The sequence below is a fragment of the Ips typographus genome, linkage group LG16 (assembly GCF_016097725.1).
Source record: "Ips typographus isolate SLU linkage group LG16, UJ_Ityp_2.0, whole genome shotgun sequence".
In the NCBI taxonomy this organism is placed as follows: Eukaryota; Metazoa; Arthropoda; class Insecta; order Coleoptera; family Curculionidae; genus Ips; species Ips typographus.
Genome location: NC_138437.1, coordinates 3297166 through 3322669, shown reverse-complemented (window position 1 = coordinate 3322669; position 25504 = coordinate 3297166). Strand labels below are relative to the sequence as shown.

General features: G+C 31.7%; 1 protein-coding gene across 7 annotated transcripts; it reads right to left on the bottom strand.

Annotated features, from left to right (window-relative positions):
• Nucleotides 1–90: 90 nt before the first annotated feature.
• Nucleotides 91–25504, bottom strand: dysf (neuronal PAS domain protein dysfusion). Of its 7 annotated transcripts, none has more exons than XM_081993917.1 (8): nt 25234–25504; nt 24541–24722; nt 15872–15933; nt 6693–6797; nt 6385–6582; nt 3397–3581; nt 2495–2601; nt 91–2444 (listed from the first exon to the last, which is right to left on the bottom strand). In XM_081993917.1, the coding sequence occupies exons 1-8, from the start codon at nt 25242–25244 to the stop codon at nt 1486–1488; spliced, it is 1809 nt and encodes a 602-aa protein (XP_081850043.1). In that variant the 5' UTR covers nt 25245–25504; the 3' UTR covers nt 91–1485. The 7 variants fall into 7 exon arrangements, with proteins under 7 accessions (XP_081850043.1, XP_081850044.1, XP_081850045.1 ...); XM_081993918.1 differs by having other exon boundaries at nt 6385–6579; XM_081993919.1 differs by having other exon boundaries at nt 6708–6797.

Here is a 25504-nt window from a genome sequence, read left to right as displayed (position 1 = left end):
GGACCAACTTTTCCTTTGTATTCCTACAGTTTGACTGGCTTAATACTATTGTGTTCCTTAAGGGATATACAGACAAAAAAAAACCAAGTGTTAATGCTCCAAATTGTTTATTTTTAAAGCAGAAATATAAAAATACATTAATTTATCAACCAATTTCGTTCACCATATAGTCCTCGATTAATTTAGACTGATTTTTTAATTACCTAACTTTTATCATTCTATAAAACTATAAAAGCTATCAAGTAGAATGTTTGCTCTAATACAGAAGTAATTTTCCTACTTAAAATAATATTAAACAACGTATAATACTTTGAAATGTGGTAATAAGTCGTTTAGGAGGATTTGTACTGAAGTATTTCCCTAAACCAAGTAATAAATCCTGCACTAGTGCTGTAAAATCGTTCTCGATATTACATTAAGGTTTTATAATTAAGTTGTAAAATTTAACCCTAACGTTGGGTTAATTATTGTTCTACTCTTACCGCATTTAACATATTTTACAAATTCTTTTAGGAACTTACAATTACAACTGAACTACACAATACTAATATATTAACAATAATTATATAATACTTGTATTGCCTACTATATGCATATTACACTATTAAATCACATAATCACATATTGGCATGTACTGGTCATTTCATATGTAATACCGATATAAAAACGGACGGAATATAAGGCAAACAATTATTTACTTACTATCTTAGGAACTTTCTATGTACGTTTAATTACCCTTGAATAGTAAAAATAAAAATCTCTTTCTCTAATTTATTCAGAGTGATTACCAAAATATAATTGGTATCATTCGGTTAATACTTGAATTATTCTACTTAAAGTTATAAAACAGTTATGTGTGAATTTTGTAGTAGTGTTTTTAAATTTAGATTTTACCTGAAAATGTAATGAGTAGTAAGGGGCTATAATAGACTGAATATTTGACCTTAATTGTTAGTAGAAATACATCAATTGTAGTGTCACCCTGTATGCGTTATTATCAGAAAGAACAGACAGAATATAGAATCTCGAAGGGATTTTGGCACATTGTCCTTCTATGACCTCTATGTAAATTAGATTGTATATAATAAAATTGTTTTAATTTTGTTTCAATCTCAGGCAATTCGATAATTGAGTTAGTAATTTGTAGATTTATCTCTACTTATTGAAAAACAAAAACAATAAAAAATACTATGCATGAAATGTTGTCATAAAATCACTCAATTCAAAATGACTGACACTTTGAATGAAGTTTTACCAAATCTGTTTTGAACCTTTTGAATTAGCCATCAAAAGATCAAAACCTAATTCTGTAAAATTTATTTTATTATAAGTAATAATTGTTCCTAATTATACTTATTAAATACTTAATATACTTTTTGGTTACTGTACTCCACCAAAGTGTCTGAAGCACCTAACCAATTAAGGAAATTTCAAATAAATAATTATAATACTGCACCAATAAAAAACTATTATAGCAAAAGAGACTCAAGATGATTTTTCTGGGTCTAAACCATTGTTGTCCATCTGGGTATGGTTTCTTTTAGGTGGGGGTTGTAAGGGAAATACCCTTTCTGAATTTGTCCATAAATGTGGACGTTCTGCGTCTTCGACGCATGTTAAGGCGACTGGATTATTGACTATAGAAGGAACGTATTGCTCAGGCATCCAATCAAAGGAGAAAACTCCTCCGGAATTCATATTAGGGGTGGCTGTAGGGGTTGGTGGGGTACTACCCACACAAGGACTTAAATCCTGATGGAACAAATCAGGGACTTTTTGGAGGTTTTCTGACCAAGGAGGACTGGGATTCCATTGGTCCATCAGTTCATGAGGATCGACTTTAAGGAGAGTTCTAGGTCGGTCTGAAAGGTGAGATATAACAAGGAGACCTTCTCCACCTTCTCCAGCGTCAGTTTCTGTCAGTCCTTCTACTTCAGTTTCACGGATATTTTCTTTAGATTTTCGTTTATTGTAACTGTAATCAACAGGTTCAGATTCCGTTCTTCTGTGATGGTGATGACGGTGAGGAGTTTGCTGGCCTTGATTAGTTGTGCTTGTATGCGTTGATAACTGGGTATGTAAAGTCACTGGCATCGCTGATAAGTGAGGGTAAGTAGTCAGGTCTGTGTTTCTGATCTCCGCAATTCCATGCCCTCGATGCTCTGAGTAGTAGAGCAGTCTAGAAGCTGGATGTGCAGCATCATAAGCTAATCCATAATGAATTTTATTCTGTACAGAATAATAGTGATACAGCCAACCATTTCTTTTCATAACAGCAGCTTCAGCGTCTGAAAGCACTTGATTGGTGCAGACTATGACAGGTTGTTGATTTCCTTCGGAACTTTCCTTAACCTGTAGGACACAATGCATCCAAAGCCAGTCTCCAGATTGCCTCTGGATTTGAACCAAAAGAATGCAAGAGCGTTCTTGTTCTGATTGGGTTACTGAAAAAATATGTTTAGTATCAGAAGTGCAAGGGAGAGATGGGACCTACTGAGTCGGTGTTTGGTTTGAGCTTCACGAATACAGTCCCAGTGAAGTAGTCGGTACCAAGAAACACCTTGAAGTTCAGTTCTAGAATATCCTAGGTAGAATTCCCCACTGAAATCAAGAATAATGTTTAGTGTATTTTGTTTATTTTTGGCTCAAATAGGATGTATCCTGAAAGTATTTTAGTTGTCAAATTGATGTTATATATTTTTATGCTAAAGCACTGAGAAGGCTTTCAAACTAAAGCTTACGTAACTTCTTTCAGTAACACTTCTCTCGTTTCTCAGAGAAAGTATTTTTTACAGAAAGTAATTTCAGTGAACATATAGACTAGACCATCAACTGGAATTGATTCCAATTTAAGTGTTAAATTGAAATTCTGAAACTGAAGTGCATCTAATACCAAAGTGTCTTGTAATGGATGTCCTGAAAGCTCGGCACAGCTTCTATAATAAGGCCCGATACCTTTTTCAACTGCATTCAAAATGTTATTTAAGAATTGTTCGGTTTATCTAAGTTAATTGTTATATTTTATGTCGTATCAGCATAAATAACGACTTGTAGGTATTTCATAAAGAGTTGTTTCGAAAGTGGAGACCTTAAGACGTAGGCTAACGAAATGGTCTATACTATACTAAGATGCGGTATGCATGTACTATATTCTCTCACACCGAAGCAGGCGGGCACGGCTTTGTTTGCTGGGATTATAAATCAACGTCATCCTGTTGCCTTGCTGGTCCACAGGGTCACCAGGTCGCGGGTTGCATGGTGACATCTGCCCAAGTTGCTACTAAATCAATTGGACCTCGATGACCCGTGGTGCTGGGCTCCATTTTTGATATTCTATCTTGCGAGTTTTGTAGAACACAAAGAGAGCACAGTTTTATTCAAGAGAACACAACTTACTTCAAATCCAAATGCATAAATCGCATGTCCATTGAGTGAATTGAGGTAAAAACGTTGGTGGCTCCTTGGACTACACATTCTCTAGTTTCAGGCATAGCCACTGGGGTGCAAGTTGCCAAAAAGACAGGTTCATTTCGACTGCATAGGGGTAAAAATGATATATATCGTCCTTGGACCAATACAACCTGAAATAGACGTTGTTTGTTATGTATAAGTTCTTTATTTGGCCAGCTCTATGATATAAGTAAATTTTGCTGAAATCTTGTCAAATTTCTCTACCTCATCAAAGTAAAGAAATTGAAGTAAATGATGTTTAATATTTTAATCAATTTGGTATTGCAATTTTAAGTGATTACATCATTATAATTTGGAGAATCGGACAGATAGCATTACGACGTGTACAGTTTATTTTTATTTAAAATGGACATTGTAAGACAAAAGTGATTCTAAATCGGGTTTTACACCACAAGTTTTAAATCAAATAAATTTATTTTATAAAAGTGCCTAAATAAATTCATGAATGTCTTGGAGGACAAAATGATGTCATTCTACACTTATCAAACTTTTAAGTTAATGGAAACAGCTTCACCAACCAAGAGAATTTAGTGTTTAGGTCCTAATAACCATTTTTGTTTTTGCTGAATTTTTGATATTTCAATTTTAAAATTTTATGACTATCTTGAATACTGTACCTACATAATGATACTACAGCTTCTCTAAATCAATTGTCTACTTTTAGTACTTTTAACTTTTTACTACTAGAGTAGGTTTTAGGTCAGAAAACGTACTGTTTCTAAAATAGAGAATAAAATTTACTATGTCAGTGAATTTTTTTTTTAATAAAACTTACAGCAAATGTAATATTTAAACCATCTAAAAATGGCATTTACAACAATATGCAGATGTGTAACATGAAAATATATATATATTTGGGTCCATTTTTTGCTTCAAACTATTATTAGTTCATATGGCAAAATTCATTAAGATAGTGGGTTATCACCAACCAAATTTGAGCCATAAGGATATTTGTTATTTTTGCTGTAATTATAGCTTTATGGGAGGAAATGAAATATTTAAACCGTCTAAAGATGACCTTTACAACAAATTGTCATTTTGGTTCATTTTTGCTTTAATTAAAGTTTTTGGCGGCCAGGAAGAAAAGAAATATTCAAACCTTTTGTAGATGTTTAAATAAAAGTTAACTTTTTTCGCTTTTAAGTGTTGGGAACACACAATACAGCAAGTTTCATCAAACAATTTAGATGAGAACCTTTCTAAAAAATGGTTTAAGAAACTTTGAGAAAAGCTCATGGCTCTCTATAGATCGGCCGAATTCTCAATAAAATTTGAATTAAAATTTTAGTACTTTTTTCGATCGTTGATTTAATTTACAAAAAACAGTGCAATGCAGCAGAATGATTGTTTAGCGCAACAAAAATTGCCAATATTAATACAAATTATTTAGAGGGTGCATTACTTTGTTATCCAAATTTTGACTTTAATAATGGATGTTTTTGAATTGTTTACACATTCATTCATTATTAATTTTCTGTGCTGTTGTTGTTGTTTGTGTTTAATATAGATTTCTACAATTTAAGGATATCTAAGTTCAAAGTTGAAGAAGCAGAGTCGTAATCCCTAATTACTTCCTTATCATAATTTAATTGACAATTTTCTATTATCCTAACTTAACATCAAAATAAGTTAAGCCATTCTTCAACATAAATCAACGAGGTATAACGGTTTGCTTAGAAATGATAGGTTTATCCGAGACTCTCGCATATTGCAGCTCGGTACCGCCATGCTGGTGTGGGTGGAATCGGTACTGTTCATTTTGCTCAGTGTTGTTCATACCGAATTAAAAAATTGTACTAAATTTAAACTTTTTAATGTACTGAATTGCTTTTGAAGTTGTACTTGTTAATGTTTTGTGGATAGAGGAAGTTGAAGTTTGTTTTGCGACCACTTACTAAGCACGTATAAACCAAAGGCAGAAAAATTAAATCACTGACACGGTATTCATAGCATGAAAAGACCTAACAGTATGATGTTTTACAATAAACTTTTTTTTTACTGTTGGCTAATTGTACCATTTTCAGTACAATTTTACTAACAAAAACAGTTTTGGTACACTTTGCTACGCTGGCCCGATCATATAAAGTTAGGGAGTCTGTGCGATCAGGGGGGAGGGGGCCCAGAGGGGTGCAGGGGGCGAACCGACCTGTAGAGTACACCCGCTGAGATTATTGCATAGTGAAAGGTAGATCCGGATCGAGTCGCAAACACGAATATACTCATAGCCATAGGCGTACTTCTTAAATAAAGTTCAGTATCTAAGCGACTATTAACTGCTTTTATAAAAATGGATTTAGGTATGCTTTTATATTCTCAGCGGTTTTATTTAATTAAGTTCACTTTATATGTAACATAAAGTACTAAAAGCAGGTCAAATGTTCGACACAGTACTTAGAGACCTAACCCAACTGATTATTTATGTTCAGTCTCAATCAAACTCACCTTTATTTTCAATTACACGGTAATCATGAATGCTCCACAACACTATTATTACATGTGGTTGTTTGATGATTGGCATTTTCTGTAGCTAATAATTATAACAATTTGACAATTGTTGAGATGCATTTTTGAAATTTAATGATCCACCATGTTTTTAATTCCTTCAGTTCCAGCATCTTCAGGAACTGACAATTAAATAATGTGTTTAGCAACTGTTAAGATATAGATGTTTGGGGAGTTATTAGCAATGGTGCACAATGCTTAAATCAACAACATAGTTGTAGCTGGCTTTATAAAAATACATTTTTTTCTAAAGTTTAATTACAAATTGAAAAGTGATGGTGGTCGTAATATAGTTTCTTTTAGTAATAAGTGCAACAATACAGAAATCCAACCCTTTAAACACTCTTAAAGAAAACAAAGTTTTGATAATTTCTCTGGAGAAAAAAATTATCATAAAATCAAACTACTTACTTTTTGGTCTCCAAACCTCATCTGTCTTCTAGCATTCCTAGATACATTCATTCTACATAAAAATAGTCTAGTCTCGTCCTCAGCATTATTATTGGTCCCTGCATTGACTACTGGCCGTCCAAGTTCACATTGAATGGCTTGATGATCTTGTTTGTCGATTATATCGTAAACACTGTCCCCATGGATAAGCAAGTCCTCCTGGAAAAATGCCTCACTACTAATCGGAACTGATAACTGAAGTTGTGATGAAAGGTGACGAATTTCTTGCTAGTTGTGCAGTATCGAAACTTTTAAAAACAAGAGCTCACCTTTACAACACTCACCATGGAATGACCCAGGTACTCTGCAGCATTATCTGATATGTACAATAGTTTTCCATTTTGTGTCATCATTATGAGAAATCCACTTAAAGCCTGAAACAAAAATTGCTTTAGTTTAATAATGAAACTGTAACGAAAACACCCAGCAATCACAAAATTGTAAGGCGCCTTATATATGCAGAGACTAAACACACGGTTTAAGGAAAAATAAGCGAAAATATGCCTGTCAGTTCGATTAATTATGTGTTACAGACACGCACATCGGTAATTTCTCAGTTAACAAACTATAACCCGTTGATTCCCACGATATGAAGTTTTGCTGTACGGTCCTGATTATTAAAAAAATTGTAAATTGTAATATAGCGTACGCATTTCTGATGCGTTGAAAATGTATGCCGTGAAGGTGCCCGAATGGCCCAATTAGCCGATTCGATTACAGGAATGGTTCTTACGATTGCTTTTAAGTATACCAGTACACCAGAACATGGGATTTTGCCGTCTATTAACATGGTCCAATACTAAAACGAATTTACTATATTGGGTAGCATGATCACTTCATACAGCAGAATTTTTTAACATTTGCAACGTTATCCTCATTTTGATTTTTAGTGTGTAAGCTTACTTTATTGGTAATTACTTTAATCTGCTTACTTTAAACACCAGATGCTTTATTTTATAATAAAAAACCTTTAAGAAAAGTCGAAGGTGAGGCTCTAGAAACTGTGATACAAAGATTTTTACTCAGAATTACCATTCAGTCTGTCTCATGATGAATACTTTTTACAATATTGTCAAATTCTGAGCTCTCACTGCGACATATTCTTAGTCAAACATTACTTATTTAGTACAGTAAGCCGTGTTGTCTTGTAAGTTTTACTTTTCAGGATAAAATAAAATGATTTCAACAAAATCCAAAGTCGGAAGACCGTAATGAGGAGTTTTTAATACTTGGACTCAGATATGGCAATAGTAAAGTAATTTTCAAAATTTAGACACAAAAATGTACAACATATTGCTCTATTTCAGATTCACATACAAGAAACATGAAGCATTTAAGGCAATTTTATAACTTTTTGTACAGAACGCGTATTATTACTTTATACTTCCTCGATGTTATTATAATGCCAAAACAGACAACAAATTGTTAAACAAATGTTCATGAAAGTTGTAAGAATTTTGTGTGTGTAAAAACAATGTGTTGTAAGAATTACAATTTCAAGCTTTTAGAAGGATTTAAGCTATTCTGAGCTTTCCTTACTTGATTTTCAAACAGGAGCATTCAGACCAGCTTTAGAAATCTTAGTGTTGATAAGTCATGTAGGTTCTTTCAAATTATTTAAATTATGGTATTAATTGCAGGTTTTCCAAACTTTTTCTGTTAATAACCATAATAAATTTGTTATCACCTCTTGAGGAGATTTGTTTAGTGAAACGTTGTAAACCTTCGTTGATTGCTTAAAATTATTCAAGCTTTAAAAATCGCGATTTGGCAAAACGGTTTATCAAAAGGATGAAATGGGCAAGATAACAATGAAGTCAATCAACCATCTAGGTTGAGAAAGAGTCAGATCAAATTTGGTAAGACAAAAGCAATAGCAAAAAAATTTAAAGAGACATGAAAAAACAACAAGAGCAAATAATTATTTCAAGATTTTCAAGTCACTGTTAGAAAGCGTATTCATAATAATATATAAAATTATATCCTTTTTTGACATATTGAAAAAGCATTACCAATCCTTATTAGCTTATTGCAAACATACCAAAGTTTGGATATTTCATTTGTTCACCCAATAAACACGTTTCACTGAAACCCAACCAAACGTGGATTTTATGAAATTGAAGGTTAAAATAAGATAAAAATGTGTTCTAAATCAATGTTGAAACAGCAACGATGATTTACAAATGTTATTCAACCTGTGTAAGTAATACTTTTTAAAGTTACTATCCAAAAATCACAAATACGTCAAAAAAACGTTCTAAAACGTAACCTAGTTGATTTTGGTAAACTGGAAAACATTTATACAAATTTATTAGCTACGTTGTTGTGTAAATGTAGGTAATAAAAATGTGTTATTATTACATTCCCGTTTGAAAGTACCATCAAATCAACGTTCAATTTTAGTATAATATGAACATGTTATAAAAATGGTAAATGTGTAACGTTGATTCGTAGAAATTTGACCTATAAGAAACTGTTGAATCTTAGTTTTTGACAAACAAGTTTTAAAATAAGTTTATTGTGTAACAACGTTATTTATGTTATATAGTGACGTATTTCTGTTCAACGTAAATTCAACTAAAAAATTACAATCAAAGATCAACGAGGAACGGTAAAATAAAGGTCAAAACGTTGCTTCAACGTAGTATAAACGTGTGTGTGTGTTTATTGATCAGTAAAAGCAGGGTGAATGTTAACCATTAAGTATTTAGAGTTTAACAATAACTAGAACAGCAGTGATATTACTAGAAATCTCAAACTAGAGTTTAAGAACCGAATTTTGACCGTATACAGGGTCTAAATCAAGTTTAATTACAGAGAGTACTTTTAGTTTACAACACTTTGGGCTATATTGTGTAAAAAAATAAAGTTTCTAACATAAAAACTGAATTTTCAAAGTTTCAGTTCAAACTATAACTTTTGTTTTGGTACAGTCACTTGGTTAAAGCTCTGTAACTTCCAAGATTAATAAGGAAAATATATGAAAATTTTTACACAATTTTCTAGACATTTTGGGCTATAATGTGTAAAAAAATGAAGCTTCTAACATAAAAACTGAATTTGTGGTGAATTTCCAAAGTTTCAGTTCAAACTCTAACTTTTGTTTTGGTACAGTCACTTGGTTAAAGCTCTGTAACTTCCAAGATTAATAAGGGAGTTAAAAATAAAGCTTGTAACATAAAAACTGTAGAGCTTAAGTGTTAATGGTGAGCCAAAACTGTCAATTAGCATTATCTCCAAATTTCTTAAGTAAGCTTGGAGCCAAAAAAATACAACTGATTGAATGGAAAATATGAATTTGTGTGTTTTTTTAAAGAGAATCCAAGTTTTTCCAAGGTAATTTCTCAAAATATATATTCTTGATCAATCATCAAATGCATTTCAGTAAATTTTTCAGCACAAGGTGTGTGTTTACCTAAATATTTAACAGCTGTAGGAAAGATTTATTAACCAAGTGGTAATGTATTCTTTCTAAGAAAGTAATTATCGCAGAAACTAAATTGATATTCTTTAGAGAGTTCAATGGTCAAGTAAGGCAGGAACCCTTAGCAAAATCTGTAGTTTTAACGCATCTCTCCACTTTATACGCAATTTAACGTTGAATTTTGTGCTTTATGTTGAAATCTTTAAAAGTCTATTTAAAATCTAGGAGGAGTGAATGTGAATTAGCGGATCCAAACGCGTTGTGATTCAAAAGTCACGTGACCACCATGTGATTTTAAAATTATGGTGATTTTTAGATCATAACTCGTTTGGATCCGAAATCATCATCAAATCTAGGGATTTTGTTTGATAACTTTTGTTTGTGTATGTCAGACTTCTTCACTCCTCCTAATTTTTAAATAGACTATAGGTATAGGACTTAGTTAATTATTTTTATATTATTAAGTAAAAAAACTTGACTTTTATTTGCCAATTAAGTTTGCAATGACCAACATCACCCTTATGCTGGATATGGAATCCTCATGACGCATTCTATTGTTTATACATATTATTACCTTGTCTATGTGATTAAGATAAGTAGATTTTAGGGTCATTTTAGCAGCGTTAATAAATTCCTCTGTTTTCAAATAAGTTTGATAGCGATAGAAAGTAGGTACAACGTTTGTATAAGGAAAATGTAGATAAGGTAACAAGTTATGGTCATGTGGATTCTGATTTTTCTGTTCTCACCACACATTACATAGAAACATCCTTCGACTTGAATGTAAGGTGTGATGTGTTACGTCTTTACGAGTTGAGATATGAATGGTAAAGTGTTTCGACTTTTCACAATTAACAATATTTAAAAAAATAGTTAATTAAGTGTAAGTAATGTGGTAACTCAAACTATCCTTGATGAAAAAAAAAGTTAATCTGCTCTAACTACATTTTTTAAGTAAAATTTAATAATAGGTCTCAGAGAGAGTGTTAAATCTTCTTTTTAGCAATTTAAAGTAAACTAACAGGTAGAATGTGTTTATAGCAGGGTTATAGGGCGTTTAATCAAAAGTTATCGAGGTAGCAATTAAAGCGCGTTCGTATTATTTTTATTTCGGGCAGCAGGTTGACGGTGACTTAGGTTTCCCTCCTAATCTAGAGGTAATCTGGGCTATATACACATATATTGCCATATTTAATGACAGGCTATGTTCCTGATGAGGAGCGGTAGATATTGCGGGCGTTTCGTCGTGGGAAAGTAGCCGGCGTACCTCAGAGCTTGAGGTCACGCATTGACCCGTGCAGCCCGAACGCCTCACCCCCCTCGGCCCCCAATATAGATCCTCAGAGTGCCCTGAACTAGTGCGAGATCGAAAGAACTGCTGGTACAGCCGCACCAGCTAATACAATGTTGCCGATCTATCGTACTATTTTCTTTTTTTAAATCAAACTTACTTTTACCATACCAGTTACTATTATAATTCAGTTTGCTGACCATTTCAAAGTCACCTCGAACAATATCAACTAGTACCCACACGCAACTTAATCGTAAAAGCAATAAGTCATGTGACTCATCATAAATCATATAACAAGATAACTCGAAGCGATAAAAGCTGCAAAGTTACCCCTAAACCTAAAGCGCCCAACAAAATACTTGGCAACATTTAAATGTGTTAACATTGCACCAAAGAAGCGAAAGCCAATTCTTGTGACCTCTGACTATGTTTGCTCTTATTCCTGTATTCGTGAACCCACGTAATGATTGTTGGCAAACGGAGGAAGGGATTTATCGAAGTTCGTATTTTTTTCACAAATACCCGAGAAGAATTCTTCAACCCATTTAATCTAAATAGAGCCTAAGCATTAGAACAATGTGAGATAGCTTTTAAACGCCGCTTGACATTTACCGATTAATTACCGCTTAACAAAGCAGCAGTAAGTCAGCTTAGTAGTGAGCACTTTTTTCAGCACGTTTATTTACTCTTTGAAGCTTTTAAATTGTGATCCTTTGTTCAAACAACTTTTCAACAGTCATTATTTAATTGAAATGTGAATTCAATTCAGAGAAAATTACAACATTCTAGTTAGCTTGCATATTTAATAATAGAGATAACTGCAAAATAGTAGATGCTTTCTTAGCTTTTCCAATCACAGAAAAAAAATCTGTTTCTTACATGATACTGTCTCACTCCACTGTTGATATCTCACAGATATTAATAAGCAAATAAGGCAGCAAGTGCGCCAAACATTTCTCCGTTATTATTTTTTAATTTACACCTAATTTGTTCGTTAATAAAACATTAATAGGGTGGTCACACATTAATTTCCATAAAAACATTCTTCTCACCTAAACTACTTGATTGAATTTAAAGGGTTTTTTGCGCTCAAACTATAGAGACCCTCTAATTGAGGGATTTGCGAGGTGCTGCAGATTTGAAATGATAACACTTATTGTCAATTAAATCACGTATATTACACTTAGTAGGATAGATGAGTAAAGTGCTAAAACCTTAGAGATAAGTTGTTTTATAGCCAGAGATGTTTATTAGCAAAAAACGTGCCATCTTAAATTTAAAAGATGCATTTTCTATAAATTTTGCATAACAAACTACTAAGTCTTTGTTCACATTTTTAAAGAGAACCAGATAATCTGTTGTTTTTGTAATAACCAGCTGTAACTTCTTAGCGATTTGACCGATTTTAACAAATTTGGTATCGTTGAAAATACAGTGGGTTAGTTTTGACACCATGACACAAATTCCAAAAAAATCAAATGAAACGATATGACTTTTTCTGTATGAAAAAGTAGCCAAATAACTTCCAAATAAGCCAGTAAAAACCGTTTTTCAAAATCTTGTTTCTAAACTAAAATATTGAGAAAATAAAATTTGAAAGCCAATCATCGTGTGGTAAGTTTCCTAAAACTAAAAATCAATTTAGCTACAAGATGAATAAGATGTTAAGCCACTTGTGAGTCTAAATAGAATTCATTTAGGCATTATAAAAAAATATATGTTGCTTCAAAAAAGGACTAAACGCATCCTGAACTTATATTAATATTATATAGAATAGAAATCAATATTATATACATAGAAATTAATATTATTCTTACCTTTAGTTTAAAAAGAAAGCCTAAAAACCCAAATAAGTAATAGTAATAAATATGCATATTCCACATTTTTCGCATATTTTTATTTTTCAACCATATTGCAAAAAACAAATAAACACTTTACCCAAAATTCTAGATTTGAGGCATCAAAATTTACAAAAAATCTTTCTAAATGGTTCCGAAATATGTGGAATTTGGATATAATATACCTATTTGGGTTTTAGGCTTACTTTTTACATTAAAAGTAAGAATTTCGAGAGTAATATTAAAGTGATAAGTTTATCATGCGTTTCGTCCCTTTCGAGCAACATGAATGTCCTGAGGATATATATTTGTTTTAAATAAAGTTTAAATGAAGTCTATTTAGACTCACAATTCCTTCTTTAACATCTTATTCATTTCGTAGCTAAATTTTTAATAGTTTTAGGACCGCGATTCTTGGCCTTTAAAGATCCATTAATCTGATTTTCCCAATATTTGAGGTTAGGAACGAGATTTTAAAAAACGGTTTTTCCTAGCTTATTTGGATGTTTTGATTAATTTTTATTTTGTGTCATGGTGCTAAAACTAGCTTCAAAGATTCAACTATATTATGGTTGATTCTTATTGTCCAAGGAATGCTCTTTTGATTGATACCAAATTTGTTAAAATTGATCAAACCTTTAATAAGTTAAAGCGGGTAATTACAAACACAATTGAACACCCCCCACCAACTTTGTTTTTGAAATAACCGAAATTTTTGTTTTACGAAAATGCTAGAAAAATCGGTTCTCTTTAAAAATGTGAACAAAAACTTTGTAGTTTGTTATGCAAAAGTTATAGAAAATGCAACTCAAATTTAAGATGGCAGTTGGCCCCTCGTGGTCATTTTTAGAACTTGAAAATATTTTCCAGCGATTCTTCATGGCCAATTTTTACCCAGTAATTTTTTTACCCTAAAGTCATACGACGAACGGTTCCTGAGATATGGCCGAGGAACAGTCTTATTGGCTGCATTCGTTTTCAAGCTCTATGGAGCGAGCAGAGCGTTTTTGACGTCACAATGACGTAATTTGACAGTTGGACAGATTATGCTTTTGCCAAATTACGTCATCGTGACGTCAAAAACGCTCTGGACGCTCCATGGAGCTTGAAAACGAATGCGGCCATTGGGCCACCCGGTACAACGTGAAATAACCTGGTTTTTAACTTTCGGTGTACGCCACTGATTTCACTACAATGAACTTTCCAAAACTAAACCCTTTTTTAGTTTTAAAATTATACACGGAAATATATGATTATTTTTAAGGTTTAAATGTCATTTTTAACGTCACGTGACAGTTTTTACGTTAAGACTAATATTTTTAAAAATGTATGGATTTTAAATTGTTTTCCTAAGAAAATTAGAAAGTATTTTCGAACGTGACCTTTCGAAAAAAAATTGATAAATGTCACGTGTCCATTTTTACTGTAAAAACTGAAAAACGGTTACGTGACTCTTCAAATAATATTTCACCATTTAACACAGTCCCATTACTTTCAGGATTCATATTACCTTTAAAATTAAATTTAATGCTTGAAAATCGTCACTTGTCACCACTTTTAGTACGACTAGCACTCCCCTAAATCCGACACTGTGCAGACAAAGTTAATAAAAAATGTTCAAACTGCTTGTCTTTGGCTATAATTTTAAAACTGTGTTTTTAATATCTCGGGAAATGTTTGGCGGTTTTTAAATTTTTTACCAACAAAACGTACAAAAATAGGTCAACCTTTGCTAATTGTACTAACCTGTTTTCTAACCTTCAGGGTACGCCACTGATTTCACTATTAATCAAAAGTTATGGTATTTCCGACATTTCCATGATTCCTTATAAACAAAGTGTGACTGGAAATTAACTCATCCTAATTACTTTGAAACGCTTTTTAACTAGTCCAAAATGATTAAAAAATCACTGATCCAAATAAAGTGAAAAATTAATATCAAAAGAAAGATGATAGAAAAACTGCTACTAAAATTGAAGTTTTTTCAGGGTTCCGGCAATGATATTACAATCGGAATCCCTTCGTGAATCGATTTTTACATATTTTCATGATTTTTGTACAATTTTATAAGTAAACATTTTTTTCTCACTGCAGAAGGCTTGTATAAGTAAAACAATGCTACTATCTTTACAAGCATGAAACATTAGGAAACAATCTCAGTGCAAGAACATTGTGTGATCTGAATTTTGCACACCACCATTATGAAAATCAACAAAATCAATTTATGTCAGGAAGTATAATTAAAGCAGTTGTTAATCGTTTTAAAATCATCACCATCTACAACATTAGAACTACCCATTAAATATGATTAATTTATTCAATTTAAATCAATAGAAAACGAATTTTTACCTTTATTATTTGCATCGAGTACTGTGAACAATAAAACAATGAGTTAAAAATTACTAATAGACAAAGTAATAACAAGGTAATTGTGGTAATGGATAATTCTTAGTATTATACCGAAATATAAAACAAACATTACGTAGGTTAGCAATAAATAATAATTTTACCATAAAAATTACCCTTTGTAACAGTTATATGATTTGCGCTATGGTAAATTACCATTATCAATCATACAAAACAGTGTTTGACAGTTGCAGTGTGTGTGTGTATACATGTAAATGTAAGTTCATTATATAGAAATTATAGTAATTATCGCACAACATGCTTGTTGAGCTCGAAAAAGGTAAACGATCTGCGAAAATAATTTGTACGTTGCAGGACTTGGCTTTGAAACGTCCGCCATAATAAATATTAGATATCTAGATAAAAGTTTTGATTACGGACGACCTACTTATTTCTACATCGGCTTCATTTGTAAAAGTATTATTTTCAAATTAATGAATTTGTTAATTTCATAACAAGCAAATTGAAAATACGCGATGGGAAACTTACCTTAGAGAATCCTACGTTGGGCGTTGGGGTCTGATGCAATCCGACACAGTGGTATTTGAATGCTGCAACAAAATAAGCGAAATGCCAATTCTAGTTTTATTTTTACAGTTCGCAATATCTACACTGTTCATTTTATTTAATGGGTTAAAACATCTGTTTTTAGTGTTTTAGTCTAGTAAAACTAATTGATAAAACAATATTCACAAGTCATATCAATCATCAATCCCTTAGACTATAAAAGTTAGAGTCGTGTGAATCTATAGGAAGTACTATGATTAATGAATTGGTTGTTGCTATGTCTGACAACAATGAATTCATTATTCATTTTAGCAAAGCTGCCACATTTAGGGTTTGCGCAATGCTAAATAACTATGTACATGTTGCCCATTCATCAGTTCAAAATGTCTCAAGTTATTTTTCTTGCGCCACTCAACAGCCATTTATCTACGTTTCTTTAAGTGAGATTCGGTAACAATGTGATGGGACCAAAAAAATACCATTATAGTTTATACTAGCTAATGTAAAGCTTAATTAAGAATTTATCCCCTTAGAACAAAAAGCGATAAGGATAACTTTCCCATAAAATATCCCATATCGCACGACTTATGAATTCGTCCCAAGACAAAAAACCTATAACAAATTAATTATATCAGAAGATACACGGGGCCATAATCGCTTTAGAAACTACTGGAGCGCAACGAATTTTTCAAATTGTGTGACATTACAAATTGCAAAAAAACTGGTAGCGATCTAAAAGTTATTCCTCACGAATTAATATGTTTTAGTTTTATTTTGCTTTATACATCAATTGATCGTTGTGTGGGCTAATATTTTTGGCTTCGAATTTAGTACAGTTAAATCAGTTTTGCTTGCTTACGGTTCGTCCGAATTAGATCTGATTGACCGGAAAGGTTATTGAAGACGTGTTTTACCTAACAAAGTGGTACAAACTGGTTTAACCTTTCTAAAAAGGTCAACGAATATTTAGTGAAACATTGAGGGCAGATTTACAAAAAACGCTAAAAAGTATACGACTAAGAAAACATCACTAATCGAGACATTAAAAAGACGTGGTTTCTAGTTGCTTACCAGACAGTTTTAAACCGTAAAAACAGAATTTTTTACCAATTTTGGTGCAAATAATAACATAAATGGTAGATTTATTATGGAAGTTTACCTGAAAATGAACTGTCCTGGATCTCAGTTTTCAGTTTTCCACATAGAGGCCAAAAATGCAATATTTGTTTATTACGTTAGTTTTATTTTGTTGTTGAAGTTGATTGAAGGATTGTAGAATGAGGTGGAATTCAAATATTTTAAAACAAATCATTATGTTGGAGATATGTTCTATATGTATGTTTGTTGAGACGAGTTACTCATTTCTTCGTTTCTAGTTAGGTCTTCTATCTCACCACACAAAATGATACTTATTATCATGAAGTTGAAGATTAGGATTCACCCAAACCCACTTCTTTTCCAACCTGCATGATAATACCATCATAACTGGAATCAGATTCACCCTGACCATTCATTCTAATGCAGTAAATAAAAAAATACATATTTCAGTAAAAACCTATTTTAAGGATGCCAACTCATTTTTCCGGTAAATAACTAAACCTATCTAACTTACTTTCTACCTAAAAAAAAAACCTGCCTCTAAATATATGATAATACAATGGTTTTTCATAAACAAATTACAAACTACTTACACCTAATACTCTTCTTTAAACTTTTACTTTTAACTTTTCCGCTGAAATGGATGCTCTGCTAACTGCAGAGGGCTGCTCCTCGATAACAGCCCGGAGCCCTCCTTGGTTACAAATTCAACCACTTCTGGAATGAATGCCCTTTTCAAAATCGGCTTCACTGGACCACGTGCAATAATTTTGGTACAGGAGCTGGTAGCACTTGATATTACTCCCAGTAATCATCATCCTGATCTTCAATACTGTGATTTTCCTCGAACTTTTATAAAATTGATTTTCCAGCTCTCATTAAAAGTCTCTCTTGACAACAACTTTTATCCCATCTTCTACCACCACGTACCATCTTTTTTCACCTCCTTTAAAGTTTATGACTACATATACAACCCTTCTAAAATTAACTATAATGGAAAACAGTTGACATCCCTACAAAAGTTTATCTTTTCTATTAAAAAAAAATATTTTCTTGAAAAACGGTTGTCTTCAGAGAATCTAAAAAATTTAAAAAACAACGACTTATTATATATACGACGAAATATTAAACTTCATTGTGGTGTAATTTAGAGCTCCGAGAAGGGTTTTGTCAAAATTGACATTAATTTTGACTTTTCTCATTCCAAGAAGAAAGGCTGTTTATTGTTGTAGTGAAAGGTGGGTTATACAATTAAAATTACAAGAAATTTTAGTTTTTTTTGATATAACCCAGTGTCATCTCTTCCTCTAGAATATGGTATTTAACCAGATTTTGGTCAATCTTAATAGAGGATGTCGCAACACAGGATTTTACGTGTTTTTGAAAAAGTTTCTTTATCTATGATCTAGTCAAAATTTTAGTTAAAAACCACGCATGTCTTGAATTAGATCACAAATTTTAACCTGCAAATGCTTTGAAAAAATGGCGCGTTCCGAAATCCCTAAATTGAATATCATTGATCAAGAAGTAGGTTCACTCATTGTTCATTCACACTGAAAGTGGAAATCTTTTGTCTCTATATCTAGTTTTAAAGCTAAAAATCTTACATATCAACATAAATAATAGCTTGGTAATTAACAACATTTTTGACTTTTATAGTTACTGGTCTATTTCCGTTCAAAACCAATAGTTTGCATCATATTTGCAAGGCAGAAATGGCACAATGTTTTTAAATGTTCTCCAACTTGGTCCAATAATTATTTTTGCAAAATTTCCATTCCTACATAATAATTCTGTTATAGCATACATTATTTTGATCTTTCATTGTGTTCTTCATAATAAACATCCAAAATAACTACATATTTTGGATTTTTTTGACCAACATTTTCTTAGGGCGGCGGCGTGGGATGACAAAATCAACAACTGTGCCTTTTTTGCTAAAATTGTTCATTTCATATGTTTGATATGCGAGAAATAAAGATGTAACAGGATGACGTCATTCTCAAGTAAAATTTCAACTATACTACATTCATTTCATTTGACTCTATGATCATTATCAAAATTGGTTCTACATGTATTGGGATTTTGGTAACCGTAAGAGAGCTACAGAGTCGGTTAAATGGGGAAAGTTTTAGAGAATTTTATGTGAAACTTATTTCCGGCTTCCAAATTAAATTATCTTTCTTCGTTTTGTTTTAAGTAAGATTTTGTGAAGTTGGTATCAAAAAAGTTGTAAATTATCTAAAAAAAGAGAAAAAAAATATGATAACATACTTTTGATAGAGCAACTTTACATCGGACATCCATGGCATGGACGTCACCGTTTCAATCGGATAGAGCATTTCAATCCTGTTATTTTTTAGGATTGACTAGTCAATCCGAATCGTTAATCCGCGTCGTTTATATCGAGGATTTTATGACGGTTTACCTGTTTGGATTGAATAAGCGGATTCAGTTTGGTTGAAATAAACGTAGTCATAGAGTCAAATGGAATGAATAATTGTATATAAATTTATATAATCTCTATTAATATTGATCAAACTTAAATATTCTAGTGGAGGAGATAACACTGGGTCATATCAAAGGAAACTAAAATTTTTTGTAATTTTGTTTTCATTATACAGGGTGATTCACGTTTTAATACACAAATTTTAACCACGTATTCTACGTCCAAAAATAATCCCAGTTTTCTCTATAAACTATATCCCGGAAATGCGTTTTTCAGGAAATACAGGAAGTTTTATAAAAAAAAACACAAAATTCATTTTTTTTTTCAAATATAGAATTGACTGCTCATAAAATTGGCTACTTTTTTTTATAAAACTTCAACACCCTGTATTTCCTGAAAGACTCAATATTTATTCAATTTTTTAGTATTTATTAAATTGTTGTTTTCTGTGTTCTGTCATTATTTTTTAGATTCTCTGAAGACAGTGGTAGACTTTCCACCGAATTATATTATTTTTCCAACAAACCTCTTTTGTGTGGTGAGACAGAAGACCCAACTAGAAACGAAAAAATCATTATGTTATACAGGGTGGTCAGTTTAAAATCAAATTTAGAACTAATACATATGAAATTAATACTCATTATGTGATGTTAATGACGTTTGTCGGAACTGTCCAGTGGTGTAAATACAGAAAGATGGTTTCCATTTGTCTGTCTTATTCTCTACGTCACTGGATCTTTTTCAAAAATTATTTTTTTTTTACTTTACTTGTTCACTTTGACAAAATAAGTATCTCTTATAAAATTCTGATTTGAAACTTCCTTTACGAGATAATTGAGTTATTACCTTCAAAGTCCCAAAACCCACCCAACCCAACTTAAAAATTGTATTTGTAACCAGTTTTCATAGTTTTCAGACAAATTGAAAGACTTTAGCCTAGACAATTGACTTAAAAACTGTGAAAATTTACTTGAGAGGCTTAAAAACTGTCTTTCAGTCAGTCGTTATAGTTTTCAGATAAGTTGAAAAACTGTAGTAGTGAAAATTGACTTGTAGCCATGAAAAACTACTTTATCTAAAATTTTTTACTACAAATTCACACATTTCAACCTTGAAAATTGACTTGGACACCAAAAAGTGACTCTGAACCAATGAAAAGTGACCTCAAAAGTTTTCATAATTCGAAAATACATTTCAATATTTTAGTCTTGAAAATAGTCTTAAATACAGGATATTGACATTAGATTTATGAAAATTGACTTAAAGACTTACTTTTCAATTTTTTTTACTTTGCATTTCACAGGCAAGGGCTTTAAAACTGCTTTCAGCTTGGAAAATCGAGTTTTAGGGTTATCTTCACCAAGTTTTTGACATAGCAGACTAAAAAAGCCATTTTTACATTTTCCATCGGCTTAAACATGCCATTTCACGCTTTGTCAGTATTAAATTGACCTCTAGACGCTTTACTGTGCTTTAAGACTGAAAAATCGAATTTTAAACTAATTTTTATAGTAAAAGTTAAGTTTCAGACTCCTCATTGATGAAAGTAAACAATTTTGGCATTAAATGCTACGATATTAGTCTTGAACAGTAATTTATAGAATTAGTTTAATTGAATAAAAAAAAGTTTGATTTTATGATCAGTTTTACACTACCTATAGTCTAAAAAATTAACATTAGTCCAAAAAACATATTTTTTTACTATTTTCAGTGTCAATTTTGAATAATTTCCAGTGAGCGTAGAAAATAAAGACTATCCCCCTATATCAACGCATCTAAACAATTTTGAAGAATGTCATTCACATCACATAACGAGTACTCATTTCATTATTACTTGTTCCAAATCTGATCAAAATTGGTCAAACGGTCTGACAGTGAAGATTTTTTAAATTGAACTTTGGAGGTCTGTGTCTTCCTTAGGAAGCATTCTTGAGGAAAATGACATAATGCATGTCAACTTATTTTTCGATTGGTGAATTATTGACATTTAAAGCTGGACCACTCTGTATAGCTGAATTTCTAATTTTTTAATGATTTGGTAAGGTCAGTTGACAGTCTTGTTTTCATTTATATTTAGTGAGGACGTAAAACAATCCAACATTCAGGATTTTAGTGTTATCAACTAACTTCTAATGTTAAATGTAAACCTAAAACATTTTTCCTGGTAAATGACTTAAGTTAAATAAGGTCTACATAATAACATGTACCAACTGTTGCGAGTAATACGTTACTTTTCAGTCGGTTGACTGCACATTGGTACGATGCTCGGGTACCATTTTTAATTTTAAGCATATCATTATTAAACTCCACTTTTATACAGAACATTGAGTTGACAGAGTGAAAACCGTGACATCATTGCATCACAAAACGGTGCTTGAAATAAGTACCAAAATTAAAATAACACCCCACAAATTTAAATACGGTACCCATCTATAGTTGAAACAAAAACTACAAGTTTACTCAACACAAGTTGCTTTTTAGTAAAATAACCGAAGTTGAAAAATATAGCCAGGTCACGTATTGGAGCTGGCGCGATTCCGAAGTATTCAGCGAAATTACCCATTGTTTATTGAAATTGAGTCTAGAATATTAAGTCAATCAATGTCCTTTCAATATTCACAGTGACAAAAACATCTATTGATTGGGCTGTCAATTAACTATCCCTCGACATGTATAGGTACCTCGAGTCCCTTCTTATCTGATGCTTCCGTCACAAGGAACTGTTTATGGAATATTGTTGAAATTGTCTTTCATCGTCACTGGATTCAGTACTAAGCTTTTTATCTTGAAGTTTTCAACAGTGAATTTTAACTAACACCCAGAAAATTATTAGTAACTTCAAGTATTTCATATATTGTATGGGAAAAGTTATTACAACTATCATCCTGTATATTACTGCTTTTTTTGAATACTTCTCACAAGTAAGGTAAGTTTAAGATATTCATATGCCAAACTGCGAATAGCAGCTTAGAAGAATTGGGCGGAAAGACCAAAATAGTCGATAGCTTGTTTGTATCAAAATTAAAAAATGTTTATATACAGGGTGATTCGTGACGCAGGCACGTATAGAGGATACCCAACTTACTTTTGACAGAAATGGGAGGTTAAACTTTTCAAAATCATTTTTGGTGTCTAATTCCTTCAATTCAATTAGTCTGATTGACAATATATTCTCTAATTTTGACGCCTTTTTGCATCCCTCTGCAATTTTTCTTTTAATCTGGTGAAAATACCATTTTCGACCTCAAAATTGCATTTAAATGGACATAAAAATAAAATAAATGTAAAAAGTTGTTAATACCTCTTTATTTGAAAAACTAGAATGCCACCTAACCTTAATAGAGTCTTGTGTTCATTGTCTCTACACTTTTTCGCCACTTCGGCGATTAAGAACCGTTTACAAAATTAAATTCTTTCTTATTTAAATACAACAATTTCTGTAGATTTTTTGGTCACCGTTACTTTCACCTACAGATAAATTTACTGTTAGGATAATTTCTATAGAAATGACAGAATTGAACAATAGCAGCGTCTGATGAAATTATCCCTAGAATAAAGTTATTCTGAACTAAAAGTACTGACCCTTAGGTAAACATTTAAAAACCGTGTTCTACAAGGTGGATTAACAAATTATCTAAAATATAAATAAAATATATTTTCCATACAAATCAACCATGTCTCTTTTTTGGAACCATGTCTCAACACTTTTAGGAACTTTGCGCTTGAAAAGGAAGAATTAAAGTGTCATTTTGTTCACTTTGCTTCTGAAAAAAGAATTTAAAATGGTTTTACTTAAATTGGGTGGAATGGATACTAATTCCACTTTGCTTCCGCAAAAAGCTAAAGAAATTGCTGAATTTTAAACAAAATAAGTAAAAATAACTCAATTTTTGAAATTTTGCAATAAATTTTGTAAACGGTTTTTAATCACCAAACTGGCTAAAACTTCTAGAGATATTGACCACAAGACTCATCACACTCAATTCTCAACAATTTTTAAAAAGATTATATAAATCATCGGAAAGAGAATAAAAACACTTTTTGTCAAAAAAATTATAAAAAATTAGTAATTTAATTTAAAGCCGTAAAAATTCACGATAACTATTGAAGTTAGGGACATGAAACATTTACACAAAAACAAACAATATTGAGATGACGCCACAGCCAAATAAAGTTGAAAAGATTGCCAAAGTGAGACCTCTACAAGCGTCCTTAACCTTTTAAGAGATTTTGAAAGTTCTAAGCCTCCAGAATCGTTTTACAACTGTCAGAAGCTTTAAAAACTAAGTTTGACAGAAACAATGACATCGATTGGCAACAAAACATCCCAGATTTCAGCTTCTGCTTATTTTGTTAATTTAGTGTTTTTATATGAAGAGCTACTCTGTATATTTAATTTATTTGTGCTAACTTTACGTATTCCAGTACAAAACAATAAATATTCAGATCCCTTTTTAAAATTTTGCATTTATTTTACCGAACAGTTTATTTAAAGAAAACCTTTATAAATGAACAAATTTAACAAACATTTTATAAGCTTAGGCACACAACAGTTTATATATGGCAAATCAAAGCAAAACCTGGAAATGGAACAAGACACAACTGATGGTAGGTATTTTTCATAACAAAACAATAGAATTTTAGTTTTACTGACCACTTTAAGATGTTTTTACTTTATAAATTGTATAGTGCAAAAATAAGAAAAAAACAGGAAATTTTATTCCTCTATTGTAATCTATTCTCCATTGTGCATAATTCAAAAATTAAGTAATCGCCAAACTCGTCTAAAAAAACCTCTGAATATTATTATAACAAAAGTTTAAGAGTGATTAAGCATTTTTTATATGTATTATTCCATAACGCTTTTACTTAAGTCATACCTGTAACAAAAGAAAATCTAAAATTAGCTTGCAGTTGGTTATATTTTAGCATTATTTGACAAAATTGAATTTTTGGCAAAAAAAACGCTTTTTCAGAATCTCATCTGCATTATTAAAATGGGAATGCTAGCTTTTCGGACACAATTTCAACAAAGTTACTTCATTTCCCCTTATCTGCGTTATTAATATTAAATTATTTTCCTTGAGAAGTTTACTAAACTTACCTTGTTGAAAATAGTTGGCTTTTCTAACATAAACGCAAACTAAGGCCATTAGTTGAAGCTGGGATAGTCGTTGTCTAGTTGAAGGAGGTAAAGGTAACAATTCTCTAAGGTTTGCTATTTCCGCATTTATCAAATCCCTTCTAAGCTTGCTAGCACCTTTTGTCGATTTGTTGGCATCAAACCTAAAAAAGAATATTTTCTTGTTTTAAATCATATTCACAATTTTTATCGACTTTATTAAACTTTTATCGACGTTTTATGTTAACTAAACCAATAATAAGACAATACGACTATTGTATATAGTTTTACGATGAAAGCGCTACGGTGATAAGTTTTATGTTATTCCGATAAGCGCTGTAATTGCATATTTGGTCATGTTTATTAATATGTAGACTAAAAGTTTCAAGAGAAACAATAGTGTTCTAATAACAAAAGAAGAGTTGAGAAAAAAACGTTCAAAGGTTAATATGAATCAGAATGAAATAATTGCTTACGGCAAGGTTATTACAATATAAAAATGTATTCAACATATTTCCTGAGAGCTTATCTAAGACCCAAAATGCATTAATGTACACGATTTTATTAATATTGCATTAATCATGTTTACTTGGATGCTGCTGTTAATTTAAAATTAACTAAATTGCGAATTGTCGATTAAATTAAAATTTTGTTTAACAAATAAAAAAAAATTACCGTGTAAACATTCCGGCTGTTCTAGGTACTTTTAAAATATTATACACTCGTACTACGCAAGCACAGGTCACACTGAACTTTTTCCGAAATCCGATAAGGCATAATGTTTAAACTTCAAAAAGAGACCCAAAAAGTTGGTGATTTTTTGAATTCCTGCGAATCGCTATCATCGCTGGCGGTTTTGCGCGGGAGGAACCACGTGAGTACCCGTATTGCGCACCTTCGCGTTTAGGTACCGAGTTCAAGAGATGGTCGACAACAACTGATTGCC

Coding starts and splice junctions, on each gene's coding strand:
- dysf (XM_081993917.1), bottom strand. Junction 15,934..24,540: donor AGCCAACTATTTTCAACAAG/GTAAGTTTAGTA, acceptor ATTTTGTTGCAG/CATTCAAATACCACTGTGTC. Junction 2,445..2,494: donor TCAAACCAAACACCGACTCA/GTAGGTCCCATC, acceptor ATATTTTTTCAG/TAACCCAATCAGAACAAGAA.